Source organism: Ptychodera flava, chromosome 8 (genome assembly GCF_041260155.1).
Source record: "Ptychodera flava strain L36383 chromosome 8, AS_Pfla_20210202, whole genome shotgun sequence".
Classification (NCBI taxonomy): domain Eukaryota; kingdom Metazoa; phylum Hemichordata; class Enteropneusta; family Ptychoderidae; genus Ptychodera; species Ptychodera flava.
The window spans coordinates 20538908-20562278 of NC_091935.1; the positions used below are offsets into that span (position 1 = coordinate 20538908).

The 23371-nt window shown below is 39.0% G+C and overlaps 2 protein-coding genes across 2 annotated transcripts; both read right to left on the reverse strand.

Annotated features, from left to right (window-relative positions):
- Window positions 1–163: 163 nt before the first annotated feature.
- LOC139138012 (uncharacterized) lies at window positions 164–2714 on the reverse strand. Its single transcript, XM_070706230.1, has 4 exons — window positions 2546–2714; window positions 1007–1229; window positions 505–584; window positions 164–285 (listed from the first exon to the last, which is right to left on the reverse strand). The coding sequence occupies exons 1-4, from the start codon at window positions 2694–2696 to the stop codon at window positions 164–166; spliced, it is 576 nt and encodes a 191-aa protein (XP_070562331.1). The 5' UTR covers window positions 2697–2714.
- A 1548-nt stretch (window positions 2715–4262) lies between these two features.
- Window positions 4263–23286, reverse strand: LOC139138013 (uncharacterized). The gene is made up of 33 exons (XM_070706231.1): window positions 23112–23286; window positions 22657–22837; window positions 22370–22536; window positions 21760–21933; window positions 21446–21637; window positions 20701–20871; window positions 20187–20431; window positions 19830–19954; window positions 19132–19297; window positions 18812–18971; window positions 18526–18691; window positions 18049–18317; window positions 17637–17857; window positions 17257–17466; window positions 16522–16768; window positions 15602–15814; window positions 15314–15407; window positions 14798–15061; window positions 14036–14172; window positions 11002–11250; window positions 10285–10573; window positions 9800–9929; window positions 9423–9656; window positions 8863–9066; window positions 8308–8482; window positions 8014–8168; window positions 7761–7880; window positions 7085–7226; window positions 6416–6604; window positions 5972–6123; window positions 5424–5602; window positions 4568–4697; window positions 4263–4454 (listed from the first exon to the last, which is right to left on the reverse strand). The coding sequence occupies exons 1-33, from the start codon at window positions 23284–23286 to the stop codon at window positions 4263–4265; spliced, it is 6117 nt and encodes a 2038-aa protein (XP_070562332.1).
- Between the last annotated feature and the right edge of the window lie 85 nt (window positions 23287–23371).

Here is a 23371-nt window from a genome sequence, read left to right on the forward strand (position 1 = left end):
ATTATTATCCTCTTCTGTCGCAATCAAGAAGGAATACAATCCATGGAGTCAATCGAAGACCCCATAAGACTATGTTTCCAAGTGCGACATGTAAAGGTACTGTGCAAGTATTATTATAATTCAGAGAAACCAGTCACACAACTATGCCGAAAATTATATTCCATTACATAATCGTCACAATTTTATACTTACCAGAGTCAAGATTTAAATTCACAACAACATTGTTGTTTCCATTCTCTAGGCGTACTGACGTTATTGTCGAATCAGCTATGACGTCATTCTGACCTATTAGAAGAAACAACGATCTATTAAAATATTGGTCATTACGATATCTAAAGATTTTCGCCTAGGGTCGAGTCCGATTTCTTGCTCAGAAACATTGTCTCGAAATTGTTTATCACCGACATATCGTTAACAAAAAATATTCTAAGTGTTTGTGTCATTGAGTGTCTCGTATAATAACCTTATAAGGGTTTCTTTAATGATTGAATCAATTTTACTTACGGAAAAATATTGTTTTGATAACTTTTGCCACTTCACAATGATGTCCGACAGTGCAAACTGCGATCTGACTGAACAACGTCCTGACAGAGGAGACATGGTGAGAACGGATGAGAGACAGACAGACAGACAGACAGACAGACAGAGACGGGAACACAGCGGCAAATTGAGTCACGCAATAAAATAACTTATTATACAAAGTCAGAGTGGTTTGATAGACAGACAAGCAGACAGATAAAGTTACAAACATAGCAGCATCACGGGAGCGAGATTCTGTAATGCTGATATTATATATTTACCTTTATCACATTACAAAAATAACTCGATACGTTGTCCATCTTGTATTATTGTCTCTAAAACTAGTACGTAGCATCGTGTTTTAAGGGTTTCACGTTTAACCAGAGACACAGATCATTGAACATTGCTTTACCTCCGCCCATACATATATCATCTTAAAAATAAGAAACATATGTTATATGATTTGAAATTTATAACAAATTTATACCTTCCAGGTTCCATGTGAAAATCATTTTCTGTCTTCACAACATCGTTACATATTCTCTCAGCGCATTCGTCGTTAAGGAATTTCAGATCAGAAATGTTGTAGTTTGGAATAGAAGATATGTACATGTATGGGTCTCCGATCCAAATGGTACCAGAATCGTTGAAGACAGCCAGTGTGTTAGGTATCACGTCAGAAAGACCTTCCTTCGTGCCGATTTGAAAGTCTATAAGAGAAAGGCGTAATGATTCCACATGTTTACAGTGTGTGTGACCGCTACATTAAATGGACTTTTTTCGCACAATTATAGACTGACATTACGTAATGTAAACGATAATTTCAGGTAGAAAAAAACACGGCCCCCACTTGGTTCTATTGTCAGCATGCTGCGCTATGGTATTAGTGTAACCACAAAGTAGTAATCTTTTTGATTAAGGACACCCGTTTGCAGTCGAAATCGTCCCTTTGACATCTGTTACTCGTCCTTCTGCTTTCATCTGATAAAAGGCAACATTTCATTCGACGTAATCCGAAATATACTGTTTTATATGTTATCTTGTCTACAAGTTCTGATAGTCAAAAAATTCAGCTAAAGATTCGTGTGGCACTCTGTCCGTAAAACGCTCACATCTTCACAGTATTTTAAAATGTGCAAAACTTATAGTTCAACTTCGACCTTCGTATAGTTCATTAGACCACAGAGGAACACTTGCATGCCTTTTGTTCCATGGTCGTCTCGGTAGACTATTGGCTTTTCATATTAAAATGAGCTTCAAAGGTGTTAAACTTTTTGGAGGCTTTGTCTGTGGTTGATAATTACACGAGATTATGCGAAAAATACGACGAGATGGCATCGTACTGCTAGTCGCGTAGCAACCATAGTTACTTTGTGAGCTCTCAGGCCAGAAACACTGCTTCACGCCAATCAAAACATAACACGCCAGCAGTTTCATAAACATGTCCTTCCTTGACGCACGTGTAAAAGAGGGTATGACTGACCGTAAACCATTGAGTAAAACCAAAACCAGACAGTATCGATAAAGGACTTTCAAATTTGGGTCAAAAACACTCATTATATATTCATAAAAATAAGAGAGGAATTTTTAAAACGGTAAAACTTACTTTCCTGAAGCTCAAAACACTCCCGTTTTCGCCAGCACGTCAATTATGCTCAGCACTGCACGACAACAACAACACAAACTTTGCCGAACATACTTTCGCTTAACAATTGGCGAAAATCCGAAAATTACCGACGGATGCATGGTCGGCACTCTTCGGAAAAGAGAGGCGAGAGCAACCTGAGGCGAGGCGAACATGGATGAGTTACGTAACCGCTTCACGCCTTAAACAATACCCGTTGCGACTCTATCTATCTTTCTCTATGATTAGTCATTCTTTGTCTAGGATTATCGTTACCTCCTCTTAAAAGGGAAGGCTATTCCTTCAAGTGACGTTTAATATCAAGTACTGTGAGTCATTTCGGTACGTTCCATCACTACACAATAAACTTATACAGAACATTGTTACTGGAATTTCACTTACAATAATCGCCGATGATGTCGTTATCAATCCTATCCCACGTGACACCGACTGAATCCAGGTCGTTGCTGAGAAAGGTCTCATTACCAAGGAATGGTTGAACTTCTCCTGACCTTGAAACCGCGTAACAATGCATGCCTGACACCTCTGGCATATCCAGCACCACTTCCACAGCTGTGTGGAATTAGGCAAGCAGTCTTTTCAGTGTTATTAGTGTGAGATATTCTGTATAGTTGGCAGACGAAATGTCGGTGAATAATTATTTAAACAGCCCAGTCAGGCTACTTCGATGTAACTGAACGATAAAAAATTGATAAGTGATACAGTCATTTGCCTGTCAGAATGAAATGAATGACGTAATCCTGTCAAATTAATTGTAATTGAGGACCGAACGGGGTTAATCTCGAATCCAAAAATACGAAGCTTGGTACAAAGTACAAATCTGACTTAAATATCAACCAAATAAATGTAAGATAACAAGACGTTCCATGTGAGCTTCACTGATACAGTAATTACCTGTTGTGTTTCCAGTCTCCAGATCTGCCTGGTCGATTGCCTTCACAGTAATGTAGTACGTATGACGGTTTTGCAGGATTCCAAGGAGATTTGCATTCGAGGCTTGCGTAGCATTTCCGACTGACACAAAGTATTGGATGTCAGTTCCACCGGGTGTAGTACCTATCGCCCATTTGTAGTCCTTGACCTGAGAAAATATGTAAATGCGTCATGCAAATAAATCATTGTAATAGTACCAGATGAACAGAAAATCCGTTATATCTTCAAACATGGCCAGGGGGTTAAGCACTGTCGAAATTTGCCTTAATGTACATACGAAATTAGAAATATGAACTATGTTACTTTAACTCATTATGTTGTTTTCCTTTGTTACTTTAACTCATTATGTTGTTTGTTACTTTTTCTCGTTGCTGTTACATTAACTCATTATGTTGTTTTCCTGGAAAGTAAGCATAGTATTGCATGTTCTTCTTCCTTCCTTCCCGGCGATCTAGACAAGGTTATACTTGCGCGTGTTAGATAGCATTCCTCTAGATGACGAACATCCCCAATCAAACCTGCTTTTCAGGTTGTTTGAAAAAAAAGAGACATTTAGGTCTTCGTCCAAAATTAAGCGTTAAATTTCAAGATAAGTTGAAATATTATTACAAATGATATTCACAGATGATGTGTGTTACTGACAGGTGGCTTGAAGTTTCTCACTGACAACTAATAAAAGTCTGTCAACAACACCGGAAAATTATCAGAGGATACAGCCACTGTCTGTGTTTCACATACCGATGTCCCAATATCATGAGCAGTCCACATGGCAGCTATGGTAGAATCACTGCCTTGGTGTTCTATGGGCTGCTGATCTGACCAGTCTTTGTCAATACTATACAGTGTTTCGAACACTGGGGGCGTAGTGTCCAGTATAATCCCACTGCTATGCGATGTTACCGATCTCCCCGACGCTGAAATATCAAAGTTATCCAAAACAATTTAGTGTGGACGTATCATATCAAATGTGCAATTTGAAGGGTATCGTTCTCACCAGTATAAAAAATCTCATTTATGTCGCAGAAACTGCATCGTTGGACAGGTTCTTATGATCTTTTACGGCAGTCTACATTTGTATCTTTCCTTACAAAATAAGTCACAAACGATGTTACTAAACAGGTCTACGTGGTAACGAGATCCGGAAAGTGATACATTTTCACGATTACTACTTACCGGTAAAAGCCACAACCTTTACGAAGTAGCTGGCGGCAGTCTCTGTGCCATTGGTGATGACCCACTCTGACAGATTTAGCCCGTCAACTTTGACCTGGTACTCTGACGTCGCTGGTGATGGACATCTCGGATCACAGTTATAAATACTACACGAACTGCTACACGTGATGCACGGTCTCTCAACCTGCAAAACAGAGTGTCAATTTAAAATAACAACCATTTGCTAATTGGTACCAGGTACCATGTTTATTTCCGTGGTGTTGTTGAGAAATTCACGACGCATACTCGTATACGTACCTCAGCAAATGGTGTTATGTTCTCATAGTCTGTGTACGAAGCGATGGCTGCGTAGAATGTCACTATTGGAGCAATTCCATTACGAAAGGCGTTACCATAGCGACATAGTTCTTCTCTGTGTGGCGGCATTCTGCAATTAGGAAGAAAAATGACAGAATTGGTTGTCGAACGCTTTTCGTGACTTGAGAATATGCATCTTAGATAATAAATCATTATAATCTGATTTGCATATCTAAACAACACTTATCGATACAATTTGCATGGAGTCTTACCATGTCCCCCTTTGGCCATTTGATGAATTTGATTTCATTGTAGGTTGATTTTTTTAAAAGGTAGAGACTCCCTTAATACTACACATGCAACAATTCATCGGAAAACTGTTCAACATTAATTGTATGTACCTTCGTGTTACAACAGAGTGTATGAATGAATGAATGAATGAATGAATGAATGAATGAATGAATGAATGAATGAATGAATGAATGAAAATGAAAGTAATAATCAACATTCTGAAATTACTGCTATGAATATGATTTTCTGCTTTATACATAACAGCATACCCTTCACTTTAGGGATATTATGAACAGATTTCTACCAGCTCGAAGGTCGGAAATATCCATGGCAGAAATATACCACCTTATGTTGGACTTAGAGTATCTCAACGACTGACTTGCAGCGTGTTTACAAGGTTATATCTGCTTGGTCGATTGTAAATATTCACAGCAACCTAGGGAGTTTATTGGTGCGTATTATTGCATTATACCGGTAAGATTCTGCCTACCAATTGGATGACAGCTTCGAAATCGCTGTCGCCCCCAATCTCCGTGGGTTTCGTTTGATGTTTGATATTTCTTACCTCACGACAGCAAACCTTGCTTCTGAAGAAGGCGGATTGAATACATCCTCATAGGGAGCAACATAATCATCTCTGTTCCAAACAGCCAATGTGAGAGAGGTATTCACGCTTAAGATGGGGCATCCGTGGAGCTCAAAGATTGGTTTTCCGTCCACCGACAACTCTACCAACAATTGTTCCTGACAAGAGAAAAATGGATCGCCATATAATATGTGAAGACAACGATCTGAGATTTTGTCCTTGTTTGGATATTTCGTTCGCATAAATCACATCGTTGAACAGTGAAAAATAAGCATTTCCAATTGTCAATAGTAACATGATGGTATTGGAAACACGATGAGTTTTTATAGATGTCTCAATTAGAGTATCAGAGTAACATATTTCTGCGTTTCGCAATTTGCAAAAATACAGTGCCAAGTATTTAATATGAAAGAAATATTTTCGTTTATAAGTTTTTGCTCTTTTCTTTTGACACTGACGTTGTACGACTCTAACTCATACTTCCTGGTGGCGTACTCAGTCTGTTATGTTTTGCTGTGTATGCATACCTTGTCAGGGAGAACGTTCACTACGTATCTGTGAACCTCGTCGTCCGGGTCGAAATCCAGTTCTTTCATTGCATAGACTGGCACAAGCCTGTCATTTTCATGGCGGCCCCACAGCGTGACAAAACTTCTCACTGTACCATTGTATTCAACACCTATAGAAAGAGGAACATTACGTCATTTGACAATGAACAATCTAACGGTCCGTGTACCTTCAGATGTTACTTGAAATTAGTAGATGCTTTAATGAATGGAGGTAGTATCTTGTGTCTCAAGTTTCATGACAGGGTGCCAATCGTTATCTTTTATTAACAACCCTTCGTACGGTCTGTTTTGTCTTTATACAAGCAGAATTACTGACTGCATGTTACGTCAATATTATTGGCAGACACGTAGGCTCTAAAGTCTCACTCACAAATGGTAGAGAGAAGGATGGGGCATATTTACCAGGAGTTAGTTGGATGCCAATTGATCTGTACGCTGAGCTAGCCGATGTCCTATCATGGCCGCCAGTGTCACCTTCAAGTTCATCTTCAATAATTACTGGTGGAGGGTTGTCATCAGGAATCTCTGTAGTTGTTTCGATGTTGCTGCAATCACACAAATCTAAGCAACCCGACGTATCTCTGTCGATATCTGTAAAATAAACAAATTAGTTATCAAGCAAGAATGAACCTCCAAACTAATGCAGGTAGTATAAATGCGCCTTGCGTGCAATCACATAACTTGCAATCGTAAAAGCGGGGGCCAAGGCATGTGAGCAGCGAACGCGCAAACTCTCTCTCTCTCTCCCTCTCTCTCTCTCTCTCTCTCTCTCTCTCTCTCTCTCTCTCACACACACACACGCACACACACCAACACCAACACAACAAATGTAAAGTTGGGTAGCAAAAGCTTTTCACGAGAGGACTCTTGGCATGGAGGACAGTTGCAAATAACTTTGTATTTTCCTCCAATCTTTTTTTTTGTTCTAAACACGTTTGAGAATTACATTTACACGTAAAGAGACCCCTGTTCCTATTTCTCGAAATTGTCAAGTTTTAGGCTTCTCCTGAAAGATACACTCTCAAAGCACGCACACTTCAGAGTCCTTATAAATGATGTATCTTTAATTACCATGGCAACAGGTACATTCTCCTTCTCCACTGTTCAAGTCGTACAATATCGCACCGAAGTCTCCAACCACACCTTCAGGACCATCCCAAAACACAACACTTGTCACGGCTTCTAACTTCGAAGACGCTGCCCGTATTTCAAACTATGAAAAAGGTGTTGAGAAGATGAAAGCGATTGTTTTTCTTCGAAATTTCCAACATATAAAACATCGATTATACATTGTTTCCTAGCTACATCGAAGAAACACATGCAATTTCATTATTCTTAGTTACGTCTTCAAAACGGTCTTCATCGTCAACATTTGCGTTGGTAACATTTCTGTCTGTGGCCTCTAAGCTAGGCGACTGATGCCGTATGTTGTGGGTTCGAATCCGATTGAAAACTAGCCGTATTTGCAGAACTAGTTATGGAGACAAATTGTATTTCAAAGAAATATCACTAAAGAATATGAACTTTACATCCTAATGAAATCGTGGAAAACTTGAAATCGAGTATAGAAGATTATTTAAAATCATAAACTGACCTAAAATCACTATTGATTATTGTTATTTTAATCCCTTAGATCAATTCTTTTCGTTTAATTGCACCGTGATTTTGTCCCTTTTCAATATATTAAAGTTACTTGTTTGGAAACATTGCGCATGACTGAATTGATGCGTCACAACTGTCGCCATACCTCGTACGTTCCACCGACACTGACTTCGGGTTCCGGTGTATAGTATGCAGCAGACAACATTTGTTCCGACTGGACGTCTCTCAACATCTCGATAGATAAAGCGTTGCCATGGAAATGAAGCTGTAAAATAAGAGTTGATCAACTGTGTAAAAATTAGTCGCGTTTTCCTCGTGCAACTTGGCCTGTTCGAAATATGGCATATACAACAAGGATGTTGGGCCAAGCCGTTTGATCAAGGTGAAACGACACTTACCTGTCTCTCGTCAAACAATATCCTGTGTTCCCTCTCAAGTCCCCATACACCCTTGGTGTGAATGTGATGCCACGCTGGATGGCGCCCTTCTTCAAAGTCGTACACAAGACCCGGACATACTTCGCCCTCGTGCAGTGGTTGATGTATGAAGACACCTGTATATAACACCGAAGTAACAGCTTTGTTAGTATATTGAATACCGACGTTCAAATCTTTTTTTATTATTAGCGAGAACACTGAAGATTTATTTACTTAAATTGTATTTTAATTTTTTTTCATTTGCTTGTCTCTCACCTTCCATTGTTGAATTATCGGCTTGATATTCAACATCTTGCACAAAGTTTAAACCGTCTTTGACGATGCCTATATCAGGATCGTAAGGGTCAACAAGAATCGGCATCGATGTGGCTGTAGTTGTCAGACCGGCATTGTTGATTGCCTTCAGCTGCACAAAGTAGGGTCTATCAACCTTGTAGAGGAAATCATGTAGAAGACGATTAAATGGCATAGTGCGTATTATATGATACCGATATGGCGCAAATACTGCGATCTCACTGGTCGAGACCTGAAAACAACCATGCTATAGCACGGTTGAAACAGGCACGAGCTCTAACTTATAGAAAAATTCCTTTTTTATGTTTCACGCCAGAATTTCAATTTGATAGTATGGTATAATTGCAGTGAACCACTTTAGCAACGGGTATGCCACTCGTTTTTGACCAGTTCACTCTATATATGCACTCGCTATCGCTCGTGCACATATGTTGTTAACTGATCAAAATCTCGTGGCATATATATGGCTCAAGATAAAACGTTACTTTGGAGAAATGTATACTATATTAACAATACCTTTAGTTCAACTTCATTGAAAGTAAAGTCGTTGATGGATGGGGGTACGTCTTCAAAATCGCGCAGCATAACTTGTTGTCCACTACCTTGGCAACTGACACCATCGAACAATGCGATCGAGAAATGACTGATGCCGCTCTCGTCATCCTTGAAATCACGCCATTCAACCGTGAATGAGTCTAACCTAGGTACATATGCCACACGCTGAAATATAAAACGATATGCATCATCATCATCATCATCATCATCATCATCATCATAATCATCATCATCATCATCATCATCATCATCATCATCATCATCGTCGTCATCATCATCATCGCTATTTGTCAAATTCATGCATAGAATCTAAAGGAAAGTGTGTGAGAATCGTAAGACATACAGAAATCGGTCCACATAAAACAACAAAAAAGTCCAAGAATGAAAATATGTCTGTAAAATAAAGAACAAAAGCAGCAAACGATTTAGTTTTTTGCGTTAGTTTTAACCTCCGACAACTATCACAATCAAACACAAGCAGTCTTTAAATGAAACATCTTGACCTGTTGGCATCTGCTTACCTCATCATAAAGCGGACCAATAACAAACTCTCCTTCCTCTGGAGGAGTGATATCAACAGTTATGCTGCTGTTTGCAACGGCACACGTTGCCGACTCGTCGTTAGCAACCACAACAACGATGTACTCGTGGTTATGTTCCAGTTTAAGTCCACTCTGAACAACCATCGTATCATCCCTGACGTATGTCAGCGGGTATACATCAAAATAGCCATGAGCAGCATTTCCTGCATCCCTCTGTTAAAAGAGGAATTGCGATTCAATGAATGATTCTGAAAGCAATCGAGTCTTAACCAAATTGAAAAAGTGATCGAATGATGTACTTCAACTGCTTTGTGGAGGAGAGATCTGCAAAGGATAGAAAAGACAAACAAACATACCAAATCGCTGCATGATATTCCTCCAAGTTCTGTGCCTGCCGACATCATACCCCATTGGTAAAACAAAATCGGGAAACCGAATTCAAACCCAGTCCAGGAAGCCGTCACATTGGTCGTCGATGAAATATACCTAGGCAGTGGTAATAGTATTGGTTATACCCACAGTTTCAATAATGCACTATTGGCTATAAGATATAGACATGGCAAATAACTGCATCGTCTGGGAATCACTAAGCAATGTGCTTGAGCATTTGACCTGACCTTTGTAAATGCCATATCTCTGATAGCAAAAAGTGTCAATTAAAAATCAGAATATGTTTATCGTTCTCATCATCCTCACCAATATTTTACCGAAAATGCGATTGATTATGGCAGTGAAATATGCGACAATGAGTAATTAAATTCAATGACATTATTATTATCCATGTCATTCCTTCTGAGTGGCATACATAATGAACATCATTTGTCAGTGTGCATAGCCCTACCGGTCGACGGTAACTTCGCCTGGACTGAGCACCTCGCCACCATAGCCAACTTTGACCCCATTTGAAGTCGATTCTGTCATCGTAGTGGACACGGCATAAGCTCGGACCGTCAAGTAATACGTCACAGATTGGGGAACGAGACGTAGACCGTAGAACGTGTGTGTATTATTCAAACCAACATCGACGAAAGGGTGAATATCATTTCTGGTACTCGGGTAGCGTCTGTCGGTGCCTGCTGCAACCTCATAGTGATGAACTTGTTGACTTTCAGGAGTAGCCCCAGGGCCGCCTATTAAGTAGGACAAAGATTGTACAGTGGCTATTATGAACGTTAATCCAGGCAACGTAACAAAGTTACTGTATTTTCGTGAATCACGGTCACACAATCCAAATAACTGTAAAATTTTTGCTGCGGTCGAGTTGGCCTCTCCGTCGACTTGTTACAACGCCTGAAATATGATTGGATATTTGCGTTTTTACCTCATTCACAAAGAACAATACAATTTTGAATTAGAATCAAAACTTTTTGAAGTCATCAGGAAAATCAGTATTGCATCATATTGTCGGTCTGTGCGACAATTTAACATAAGCACCACGTGTTTGACAAAGGAATATGCACCTTGTTTATCTCGGCCTCAGAACAGAAAGCAATACAGTGACCACGTAATTAAAACAACTGAGCATAGTTTAGTGCATAAAAAAGGCGAGACCACTAACCGTAGCCATTATCTTGCCCGAACCCGTCCCAGTTTGCTGAAAGGGTTACCACAGATGCTTGGTAGTTGAGGTCCAGACCAACAATGTCACCATCTCGTACGATTCCAGGCAGCAAAGGTTCCATCATGATATTGACACCGTCTGACCTCAACGAATACGAGTACCCTAACGCGTTGGTTGCCTTGACAACGATATAGTAGGATTCGCCATCACTCATGCCAAGTCCATCGGTTGTTGCACTTGTCCTGCCTGTCGAGGGAATGCAGGTAAGACAATATGCTTGTCTGCGGACATGAAGCAAGAAGTATTTTGTGTTGTTGCTATAGAAGCTTATTGACCTGTGATATAATTCAAACTGTGTACAGCACATACAATTGTACAGTGTGCCTCGTTGAATGATGTTCTGAAACTTTTATTATACTGTTGTGGTCTACTGCTTGTGGGCATTATTTTGAAGTTTGTGGCGACGAAATAAAGTCTTCGCAGGCTTATTTTTTTTTTGAAAATCAAAACTTCCCCTTTAGAATTAGCACGGCAGTCATTGTAAGTTTCAAGTGTTAAGAAATATTCGGTAATATGTTTCTCTGGTACGTAATTTTGCACGGTGATCTCTATCCTTAACTTCGTAAGGGAATGCTTATAAGTTCCCTAGCGGAAAGTTTGAGCAAAAGTCAAAGTCATTCAATTTCGAGGCAAAGGCTAAGTTCAATTACAGTAAATCGAGTTTCTTGTAGGTTTAATGGACGACCTTCCACCGTGACGTTTGAAATTTAATTCAATGTAACTGGTTGGTTATGACGATCACAAAATGCAATTTCCTTTAGGGAGCCTTCAGTAATTACAGGGGGGGGGGTGGGCCGGGGGAATTTCGCGAACACCTGTACCGTAAAATGTGACCCTCCCCCCAATCCTCCTGTCTAAAATGTGACCCTCCCCCTTGTCCGACATTCTAAAACTTGACCCTCCCCCCCACCACTGCGGTATTCTCCCCGGGAATAAATAAAACAGTATCAGCTAATTTACATAACAATTGGTTCAATTGTTATGTTAGGGACAAATTACAGAGGGGAGGACTGGTGTTTTTGGAGGGACAGTCGCAATTTATCACGCAAGAATTTTTCAAGAGATATGGTATTTCATACAGTTTAGGGAGGGTCACCATATTTTGTCAACTATAAGAAGGCAAGATGTAGCTGATTTAGTGCTTCATCCAAAAATATCAAATCATAATACATGGAGTCTATCAGGCAAATTATTGACAATTTGCCCCACCAAAACATGCTATATCTGTATTTTATACATGTTTGATAATGTATTTAAATGTACTTTGCTTGAATAGGGAAGTAAAATGAACATTTGTTGTACAAGAAATTGATTTCTGAATTTCATCTAAAAAGTCGATTCACTATACATGGTGTTTATGATGAAATTATGAATAGTTTTTTCCAATACAAAAATAGGTAAATCTTTGCATTTCTGTACTCTTGATTATTGATATTAATTTTCTTGATTAGACTAGAGTGGTTACAAATCTATGGTTGTGTAAGAAATTTGATTTTGGAATTTCACCAAATGTCATTCAATACACTATGCATTGCGGTCTATTATGAAACTATGAATAATTTTTTTCAGTACAAAATTAGATAAATCTGTGCATTTATGCATGCTTGATTATTTAGATTATTGTTCTTGATTAGAATACAGTGGTTACAAGTCCATGGTTGTGTAAGAAATTTGATTTTGGAATTTCACTGAAATGTCTATTCACTATGCATTAGGGTCTATGACAAAACTATGAATAATTTTTTTTCAGTACAAAATTAGATAAATCTGTGCATTTATGCATGCTTGATTATTCACATTATTGTTCTTGATAAGACAAGAGTGGTAACAAGTCCATGGTTGTGCAAGAAATTTGATTTTGGAATTTCACCAAAATGTCGATTCACTATGCATTGGGTCTATGACGAAACTATGAATAATTTTTTTTTCAGTACAAAATTAGATAAATCTGTGCATTTATGCATGCTTGATTATTCACATTATTGTTCTTGATAAGACAAGAGTGGTAACAAGTCCATGGTTGTGCAAGAAATTTGATTTTGGAATTTCACCAAAATGTCGATTCACTATGCATTGGGGTCTATGACGAAACTATGAATAATTTTTTTCAGTACAAAATTAGATAAATCTGTACATTTATGCATGCTTAATTATTCACATTATTGTTCTTGATAAGACTGGAATGGTTACAAGTCCATGGTTGTGCAAGAAATTTGATTTTGGAATTTCACCAAAATGTCGATTCACTATGCATAGGGGTCTATGATGAAACTATGAATAATTTTTTTCAGTACAAAATTAGATAAATCTGTACATTTATGTATGCTTGATTATTAAGATTATTGTTCTTGATTAGACTAGAGTGGTTACAAGTCTATGGTTGTGTAAGAAATTTGATTTTGGAATTTCACCAAATGTCAATTTACTATGCATGGCGGTCTATAAGTGTGTGCGTATTTTGTTGGTGATTTCCTATTCAGGAAATATCACACGGACAATCAAAGTTTTGGCCATAATATCAGCTTCTGTGAAAAGTGACCCTCCCCCCAAGATAGGTTTATAAAAAGTGACCCTCCCCCTTGAACTGTTTTCTAAAAAGTGACCCTCCCCCCAATTCCCCCGGCCCACCCCCCCTGTAATTACTGAAGGCTCCCTTATGGCGGATCGCTAAAGATTACAATTACGTTGTCCGAAGCGTTCCTCCGTGAAGCTCACCGACACTGTCATATCACGTGATATGAATCAACCAATGGAACCTATGAAAGCACATCTAGTTACCGTAAAGTAGTTCTACGGTTAGTTTGCACTGCTCGGCATAGCAACTTAAGATAGTGAACACTTTACAAAGCATCCAAATATTAAACAAAATTGCACCGGAAAACCTTTAAATACATGTAGCCGGTATCTTGAGTAGTCCTAAACGTCCAAAATTATCTCATTTTAGTGAAAAAAATAACGATTTCTGACCAACCGGATGGTATATCTGTCATGGGCTGCATCTCTGCACCGTCAAATCTCATTATCGACCACTTGTACTTCACAATAGGACACGGGTCACCATTAAAATTCCACTGTCCACTTATCTCGTTAGTGTCATCTTGATAATCTCTGAAAGTTTAGAAACAACGCGTAACTCAATAACGTATTCCCTAGTCTGGTTCCATGTCCCTTTTTTTTAACGCTGCTGGCGCTACACTTACGTGAGTAGCCCAGCCAGCGGTAGAAATGGGACAGGGGACCACTGAGACAACGCATTCCCCGGCGATCAACTTGACCGAAAAGGAAATTTCATGAACCTGGTAGTAGAGATAAATTTACCAGTAATTCACTTTTTAACCGCAGTCCAAGGCTCTATAATATATCTTCTCAATGTCTGCCAATTTGTAATATTTCTGCTTCGAATTTTAAAAGAAAACCTAAAAGTGCTTGTTAAGATTTCATTTTTTGCCCTGGTTTTAATTTCGTTTTGTGTCATTTTTTTAACTAGCCGTTTCTTGCAAGTCCTGTTACCATATTTTTATCTGTTTTTACTAAACTTCTCCTGTAAGTACTGAAGTATGTATTTTTAAACTGTTACATCTGTGTTGGAGTTCAAGATAAATATTAATAAATGGACAAAATATGAAGTACAGGCAAACAACTACCTGATACGAAATCTTGCAATGAATTTATTACAAAATATGTGATAAAAATTACGATAGCTTATATCGAAAATTATGTCAATGGCACTTACATGTCGCCGTCAAAAATATCTCCATCCCAAACATAGATTTCTCCAAGTGGGGACAAGCCAGAACTAACACGGCTGATGAATACACCGTTAGAAGAAGCAGTTGCCGACAGCCCTACTTGATTGAAGCCCCGCACCATGGCGTAGACTACCCTAACTGTTGTCAAGTCCAGCGCCCCCACGTGAACTGTCATCTGCCCGTCATCGACGTCCCTGAAGTCCAATAACTGCGTACCCCCGGGGCTTGTTCCCAAGGCAACTTGGTATCTGCACAAATCATCAAGAAGAACATTGCAACTATGTTGTTATTGGTACTAGATTGTTACTACATTGACTGTAATATCGTTCTAATTATGTATTGGACAGAAATATCGCTATTCCAGATTGCGATATACATCAAGTAACTTGGCTCGAACATATTTGTAACCATCATTAAATACAGTTTTTGATGAAACAGTCGTCACGTGATCTACATGACAGATCCAAATAAAGTGCTGATGAAGTATGCAGATTACATACCTTTTCATTGAAGATTCTGGATCTTGGAATGGTTGCCAGGATATTGTGACAGAAGTTAGTGATTTCTGACAGACGGCGTCATGTTTATCACATTCTGTTGAGGGTTTCAAAAAAAGGGTCAAACGTCAATGACATACGACATAAAATATAAATAATTCTTGTGCGAATCTTCAAACAATAATTACTAGTTGTGAATGGTGTAACCAAGTACTAATATATCATTTCCCCTAAAGAGCGTCGGCGATATGGAATTTCTCATATTTTATAGAAATGCGAACCCGCACTCACCTTCGTCAGTTTCACAGCCAATGGCATAACCGCTTGCTCCGGCTGTCAGGTTGAGTCTATGTACACCGTCCAGTTCTATAACTCTACCCGGTATTGGAGGAGTTAAGTCGACTGTAATCTTCTCGGAGTAAGCACTGCTCTCGTAGCCAACGCCGTTCACAGCAATGACCGTGACGTACAAAGTGGACGAATGGTTTAGGTGTGTCTCAAAGTCTTGGGAGAGAAAAGCATTTCGAAACATTTTTCAATAAGTTTAGTAAACACGTAATATCATTTCGCTAATGAAACACTATTTTTTTGCATTTTCATTATTCTATGGACTAGATACTACAACGGATGTCTATTCACTCTAATTAGTCGAGATAGATTAATAAAATTTAAATACTCTGTTGTTTATTTACAAAATTACTTTCAGATATTATAAAGATAAAAACAATAATTAGCAATTATAATAACATCAAGCAACATGCGGCAATCTTTACAGTATTTTATCTATTTGTTCGGGAAAGTGAGTGTATGCTGAATTCTCCTCCTGAGAATCCAAGTGTGTTTTATTGAGAACTATTTGCCTTGATAGAACTCAAAGCACATTGTGCAATATGAAATGACGGCATTGGAGACTAAAATGAATTCAATAACAACGAAACACGGGACATTGCAGACACACAGGCCATCTTAACAAATTAAACGATAGCCTTTTCGACATTGATTTGGGTACTTGAACAATGAAATCTGTTTAAATGTAATTATGGAAAATACACCGGACGTTTCAACTCATACAGCCAGCATTAAATATCAGCATTGTAATAAATACTATGAAAAGTTACAGACGTTACAGAAAGGAATGATAATTGAGAATTTCTATGAAGGTTTATATTATATCGTGGAAACATTTATTTTTCATATTTCTTATTACTTACTTTTCGCTGTAAAGTCCCTGTAGTGAGCGGCAAGATCGATGAATGGATATAAGCTGTCATCGCCCTCTTCGGTGCCAATGCCAAATCTGTAACCGACCACGTCACTTTCGGAATCATGGAATTCAGACCACGTACATGAAATGATTTCTGTATCATCAACGTAGAGTGGACATTTTACAAAGCCAGCAGTGGCGGGTGTTGTGTCCACGATGATACTACCGGAAACAGTTTGCCCCCACAGTCCGGCCTGAAAACAAAAAGAACGTGTTTTCTCGCATGAAGCCTTCATAATGTATAGTTGCATTGACTGACAATACATCTTTTCATTGAATGAACGAATGACTCAAAACATTACTATGGTAGGACACTAAGTGTAACTGACAGGTGTAGGTAAGTCCAAAATATTTTAGCTTGTCACGTGAGGGAAATAGTGTCCTCAGATCTTGATTCGACGGACATTTATCGACAATGACATTATTTTGGATGGTTTCATAGTTTCCCAGATTAAGACTGCTAAGGCGTTCTTTGACAGTTATACCCGACAAGGCGTTTCAATTCCAAGTTAAAGCCATGAGTCCATCGTTGCACACCTAAAAGATCCATTCGTGACTACTTTTTCTTCTGACGTACACTGTCTTCATACGAACACGGAAGTACACATCTGATACTATTATAGAGGCAACAGTGTATGAATGAAACCGTCCTGTGATAGAGAGTACATCAAACAAAACTTACTTCATTCAGGGTTCGAAGGAAAAGTATATTAGATTGGCCCATATCAGCAGGAGACACCATAGCATTTGGTATGTTCAAGCTTTCTGACGTATCGGTACAGTTGTAAACATCGCTTGCTCCTGGATAACTGCCGAAGCAAAACTCCGAGAAGACAATGTCACTTTCTGGTTCATTGATGGCCCATTCTGCAGTGATACTATCACTCGAATCCTGTATAAGACAGATGTACATATATATTACAATTCAAACTTCTTATCTGTTTATATTTATGAATGGTCTGCGTCGATATTATTCTATCTACAATACTTTGGTAATTTTACATAAAAGTGAAAGGCAGATACTCAGTACATAAATCAGTTATTTTTTTTATGCATACTGACCTGATAACAGACGTCAATCATTTTGCTGCAAGTGACATTTTCTTCCATGGCAACGCCGATTGTCACGATGTTGATGTCCGGTTTGACTATATCAACTGTGAAACCATCAGCGACCGATTCGAGGGCGTTTCCAGCGCCAGTAATTGCACGTACGGTGATGTAATAGGTGACGCCGTTCTCGAGATAAAGTAGCGACTGACACTTCCCAAAACCAGCAATTCCTGGGTTAATAGAGTTTTTATGTACATCAAAGTCAACACCAATAATAATAGGGGACAGAAAGTTTCTAAGCCATTTACTAAATACAACACGAGATCTTTTATGCTACGTTTCTGTATATTAGAAAGAGGCATGTTGATTACTCCGTAGTAATTGCTCTGAAGAGCCATCTTCATTTGTCAGACCAGCTTACCTCCACCAGGATTGTTCTCCTCAGAACCTACAACGATTCCAGCTCTGATGAACGGTTGAACATCATCACCTCGGGGAGTTGTACCAACGGCCCATTCATAGTGGACAATACCGTGCATGTAGCTTTCGAAGCCATGGAAGTGGGCCGAGACCACTGTTGCTTCCTTCTGATAGTCTACGTCACCTATCAGTGTTCCGTTCTCTGACATCGCCGGTTCTGATCCGTCTATGACTATACCCACCTGATCACCAGGAACAATCTTTATAGGACTGGATATTGTTGCAAAACAAATAATGAAAATGATAAAGAACTTCGAGACTTTAAGACAAAGCTGATAGACAAGATGGTCAAGAAGAAATACTTTCCACAAAAAATTGCAAGATTGGAATGACAAGATCAACTTAAAGACAGAGTCAAAAGATATTTTTATATTATTTTATACAGTTTCAATTAATACACCTATGCTAATTTTCGTACCTTGACACCATTTCTTCGGACAGACTATTGGCGCCATTTTGTGCCACAACCGTGAGGTAGTATATTGGGCCATCTTTCTCATCATCGTAAAGCTCTAGATGCAAGCCGTCGATGTAGCCTCCTGCCGATGACCCCATGTCTCTCCTTTCACAAACATCAGATTTCCCTGGAAAGATGCATTCAGAAAAGCAATCAAAATGGAGTGATCGCCTACATGACATGTTTCAATGGGTGGGATTTAATAACGTGAAGGGCTACTCTAGCCCTCCACTTTTTTGTTTCATACCTGGTGATGTTCCAACGCTGACGAAGTACGTCTTGATTCCGCTTTCGTAATCAATGGCGTACCAGTACGCAGTGATGCCGAATTCATCAGTCTGCTGAACAAAACCCTCGAATAGTTCCTCCATGTCCGCAGCCATGTTACCAATAGCAACTGTGTTCATCTATTTACAGACCAAAGATAAAACAATGATGGAAAGTCTGACTCCATGTGTGGCTTCGGAGACTGAAAATTCCGCGGAATCTCATGAGAAAAATAAAAACAATAAATCATAGATAAAAATATTCAATATTAAGTAAATATAAATTTATCAATGAACTCACTCTTGGGGCAGTTGGATCAACTATGACTCCATCAGTATCTTGCACGTTTGACAGTCCAGCATAATTGATTGAAGACACTCTGATGCTGTATTGACCTCCCGTTTTCAGATTGAGACCTGGAGAGGTCCAACCAGTTGCCTTGCCTTCAACAATCTCCCACTCGTCACTGGAACATTAAATAAATGCCATATTCTTAAAATGAACAAGTTTGTGGACGAAGGAGATACAACCCTTTTCATCCAAATACAGCGAAAGAACAGCAATTAAATCGAACATGGTATCCGAATAGTCTGCATGTGACTAACCAGTAGCGATAATGAAGATTGCGCACTAATATACTAACATTGAGGAGTCTTGCGCATATACCTTAAATTCCGCACTTGAGTTGGCTCCTTACACTAAACCTTAATTACGTTAAATTTTAATGATATTACTATGAGCAATGTTTCATGCTCATTTACTTTATGTTATATGTATATATAGTCCCTTCGGATCAAAAACAGGTATAGAAGAGTACTCGTGTTGGTGAACGCTCAAATTCACTGCATTGAGATGTGTGCTGTACGAGCACTAAACGATCACGAGATGAAATGTTAAAAATCATCCATTGATATATCGACTAAGGTATGATGTAATAAGAAGAAAGTACTTTAACACAAACTATCGAGGTGTATAGAAACTTAAAAACTCTAAAGTACCTGCTTTTGGGGTGAATTTTCTTCTTTGAGCCACCGTATTTCTCATACACTGCCAATTCATATCGAGCAACACCGGACTCGGGATCTTGGAAATCCCAGTTTGCATGGAGGGTCGACTTGCTTGACTGAAACAGAGAAAATATAGCCGTATTCATTTTTCATGCAACAATAATGTATTTTACATCAAACCTAGGGGCTGATACATCATGTTGAGAGCAGGTAGAAAGTACAGTTTCAATAATGTAGAGGTCTCTGTACCAAAAAAAGATTGTTTTCTTTTCACTCTTGAGCCTTCTGTATTTTGAACAGAATTAGAAAAATCCATTCAAGGCTGTCTGCTGACAGGTGGTACAATACCGTAAACTGGTCGTTTTCTCCAGGTACCAAGCCATCTCCGAGAAAGTACATAATCGGGGCTGATACATCGATGACGAAACCATCCGTAGAATCCGACGTTGACGATCTCGCTCGATTCATTGCTTCAATATGTGTGTAGACCATATCACCTTGTTTATGATGGAAGTGATGCCAGTTAAATGAACTTGAATCTCCTGGCAATGTCACCGTATCTTGCAGTACCTCCCATGATGTACTGTTCTCATCTGAGTAGTCAAAGTAACAATTGAAGGCTGAACATAAGCTCGAAAATCCGCACAGTCACGTTGTACTTTCAATATTATGTCTGATGTCTTCCAATTCATAAAAGATGCAAACCACGTAGTACAACAGGGGAAAGATGCTAAGATGGTCAGCTTTTGTCCGCAAGTGCATGTATTCTATTTGTTATACATTCCGTGCCCTCTATGTTGGGGCAAATTTCGTTGGTACTTTACAAAGACGAAGTCGCAAATTTCACAATGACCATTCTTACCTCTTTTTCTCCAAATTGTTACAGCATACTCTTCAATGTCCGACTCAGGATCTTCGAAGCCATGCCAGTTAGCAGACACTGAGGAGGCTTCCGACGAGAATTCAACATCATTTATAGGATCGAGACCATCCAGGATTTCACCCTTCGTTGGTGGCGTAGAGTCATATAAAACTACAAAATAAATAGGGAAAATGAGATCTGAATTACTACTGTTTGTCAAAATGCAGTAACAGTAATCAGTTCTTGTGACTTCAACGTCATCTACCGTGTTGTTTTAATATAAATATTTCATATACCATATCCCTTAATGGCATTTGCACCGTTATACGAATATTTTACTCTTCAATTCACTTTCTATGCTGGAAACCCATGTACTATTTCCTTTAGCATACAGACACAATCAGTTTTTGATTTGTCAACACAACTTGTGTATCTGAAAGCGCGTTGTTCTTGCTGGCAACCGAATTCAATAGTTAACGATCACAATGCGTCTTTATTATGTGGATAAACCAAAGACTACGGGTTATTTCACTTTACAACAGGATGTATACCAGGAAATATCGTGATATATCCAATGAAGCGGGAAATTATTTGTTAAAAGTGTAAATTGTTCAGTTTCAAATTTGTGCGCCCCCCCAAAAAAAAACGCCCCCCGGCGACCTACCGATCAGTACTCTACGCTACGTAACATACACGCATTTCATATCACACAGGAAAATGTGTGCCAGCTTTTGGTGTTGCCTACCTCCGTTTGATGACACAGTTGTGGTCAGAATTTTGTGTCCAGCATTGTACGCAGTCAGGGTTGAAAAATACTTAGTGTTGTGCTCAAGGCTGACACTCTCATTGCATGCTGCATAGGCCTGGTGATGGTACTCTTGAAACGGACTGACGTCATCACTGAACGGGCTCGTCCCCACGCCCCAAACATACTTGTCTAATGAGTTAAGATTAAATAATTTTAAAGCATATTAGTTCAGTACATTTACATTCTCAGATATCGGCAATTACTGAAAAATTGCTTCAGTTGCTGAAATTGGTTTACATATAGTATATTACCAATGCCACTTTCTGGGTCATAGAAATCCTGCCAATTTGCACATATCTCGTGTTGCGTACTCTGATACTCGATGTCAATTCCATGCAGCGGCCCATCAAATAGATCACCGGCGGCTGGAGGACTGGTATCGACAACCACGGGTATTGGTGCATGTCCTGTCTCGTACAAATCAACTGTAAATAAGAATTAAATATTGAACCAAGTTAGAAATATAAGGATGTTGATAGGCACATTCATATACCCTATCACAAAGTTCTTCGCAAAACTAACTCTCAACGTGAAAGGCTTTACCTTTCGGGGTGTGTCAGAAATATTGCATACCATGTTTTTGTAATCTATTCGAGCTGGGGATAATTGCGGTATATGCGTTTAGAACAGAGGGTGTAAGCAAGAGTGGAAAGGCGAGTAGCGTTACTCAAACACTAAATAACGATAAGTGGATAGAAATGGTCGCCTGATAAGGTAAGATTTATATGTTGTAATGAACTGTTGAATGCAAATGTTCGGTTCACGGATAAGGGTATGGGTGGTAAATTTTCCAAATTTTAGAATAAAAATCATACATTGCATCGGAAAAACAATATGATGTTCACATATTAATTACGGTACCGTTATTCCAAGCTTTGATTCTGACCCAAGTCACAACACCGTCTGGTATGCAGAATTCGTGGGTAAGATTTGTGAAGGTGTAGTGGCGTTTCCAATCCATCAAATAGACGTCCCTTGTGCTCAGTCCATAACCAATGTCGACCTCTCGGATATAAGATAGTGGGTCACTGCAATGCATAGAGTTATTATAAATTATTATAAATTATAAATTTTCTATCATAGCTTCATATACGCAATATGATAAGGAACACATAAATTGTAAATTTCAGAGCAGTTGTTTTTCCTACCTGACATTGTAACCGACAGTCAAGGAGCACGTTTCATCATCATATTCCCAATCATACACTTCATGAACGAAAGGTGGCGTGGTGTCGATGGTGTACAATGTTGTATGGCAGACAGTAGTTGCCATCGGTCCACCAAACTCCACCTTGTTGAGGGCACGGACGGAGATGTGGTAATGTCCGTCTATATAGCGGATGATAATTAAAATATCACATGCAAAATTAGAGATCTAGAACTTGACGTATATGTATATTATTACTCATGCCCGATATTTAATTTTCCAGTTTAATAGTCACTGTGTGAAAGTGCAAACAGGACCACTGTATGATTTGTCTCATTCTAACTTATTACTTGTTTCTTTATCACGAGGGGGATTTAATATTATTGCCATTTTACATTAGCTCGGTTATTAATAGCACACTTGAAAAGTCAAACAAGTACACAGTCACCAACTTACCAGCCAGCAACATTGTAGCCACGCCCTCATGCGTCCATTCACTTTCATAGTATATGTGTGCATGTGGATCATCGTGTTGGTGTATATCCTCTTGGCATGTGTCGTTCCCAACCGACCACGTGTAACCATAGATACCCGTCTGGTCATCCTTAAAACCATCCCAGTTGGCTGCCATGTTTGGCAAAGTTAGTTAATAATTAAGTAAACACATACAATAAACTCTTAAATGTGTACGCTGATAAATTCTAAATGCAAACCTT

Excerpts from the sequence above, each read along its gene's own strand:
- LOC139138012 (XM_070706230.1), bottom strand. The coding sequence starts at position 2,696 with ATGCCAGAGGTGTCAGGCATGCATTGTTACGCGGTTTCAAGGTCAGGA. Across the intron at positions 1,230-2,545 it reads CGACATCATCGGCGATTATT|ACTTTCAAATCGGCACGAAG; the intron begins GTAAGTGAAATT and ends TTTCTCTTATAG. Across the intron at positions 286-504 it reads TATCAAAACAATATTTTTCC|GTCAGAATGACGTCATAGCT; the intron begins GTAAGTAAAATT and ends TTCTTCTAATAG.
- LOC139138013 (XM_070706231.1), bottom strand. The coding sequence starts at position 23,286 with ATGGCAGCCAACTGGGATGGTTTTAAGGATGACCAGACGGGTATCTAT. Across the intron at positions 9,930-10,284 it reads GGCGAAGTTACCGTCGACCG|GTATATTTCATCGACGACCA; the intron begins GTAGGGCTATGC and ends ACCACTGCCTAG. Across the intron at positions 7,881-8,013 it reads TATTGTTTGACGAGAGACAG|CTTCATTTCCATGGCAACGC; the intron begins GTAAGTGTCGTT and ends CTTATTTTACAG.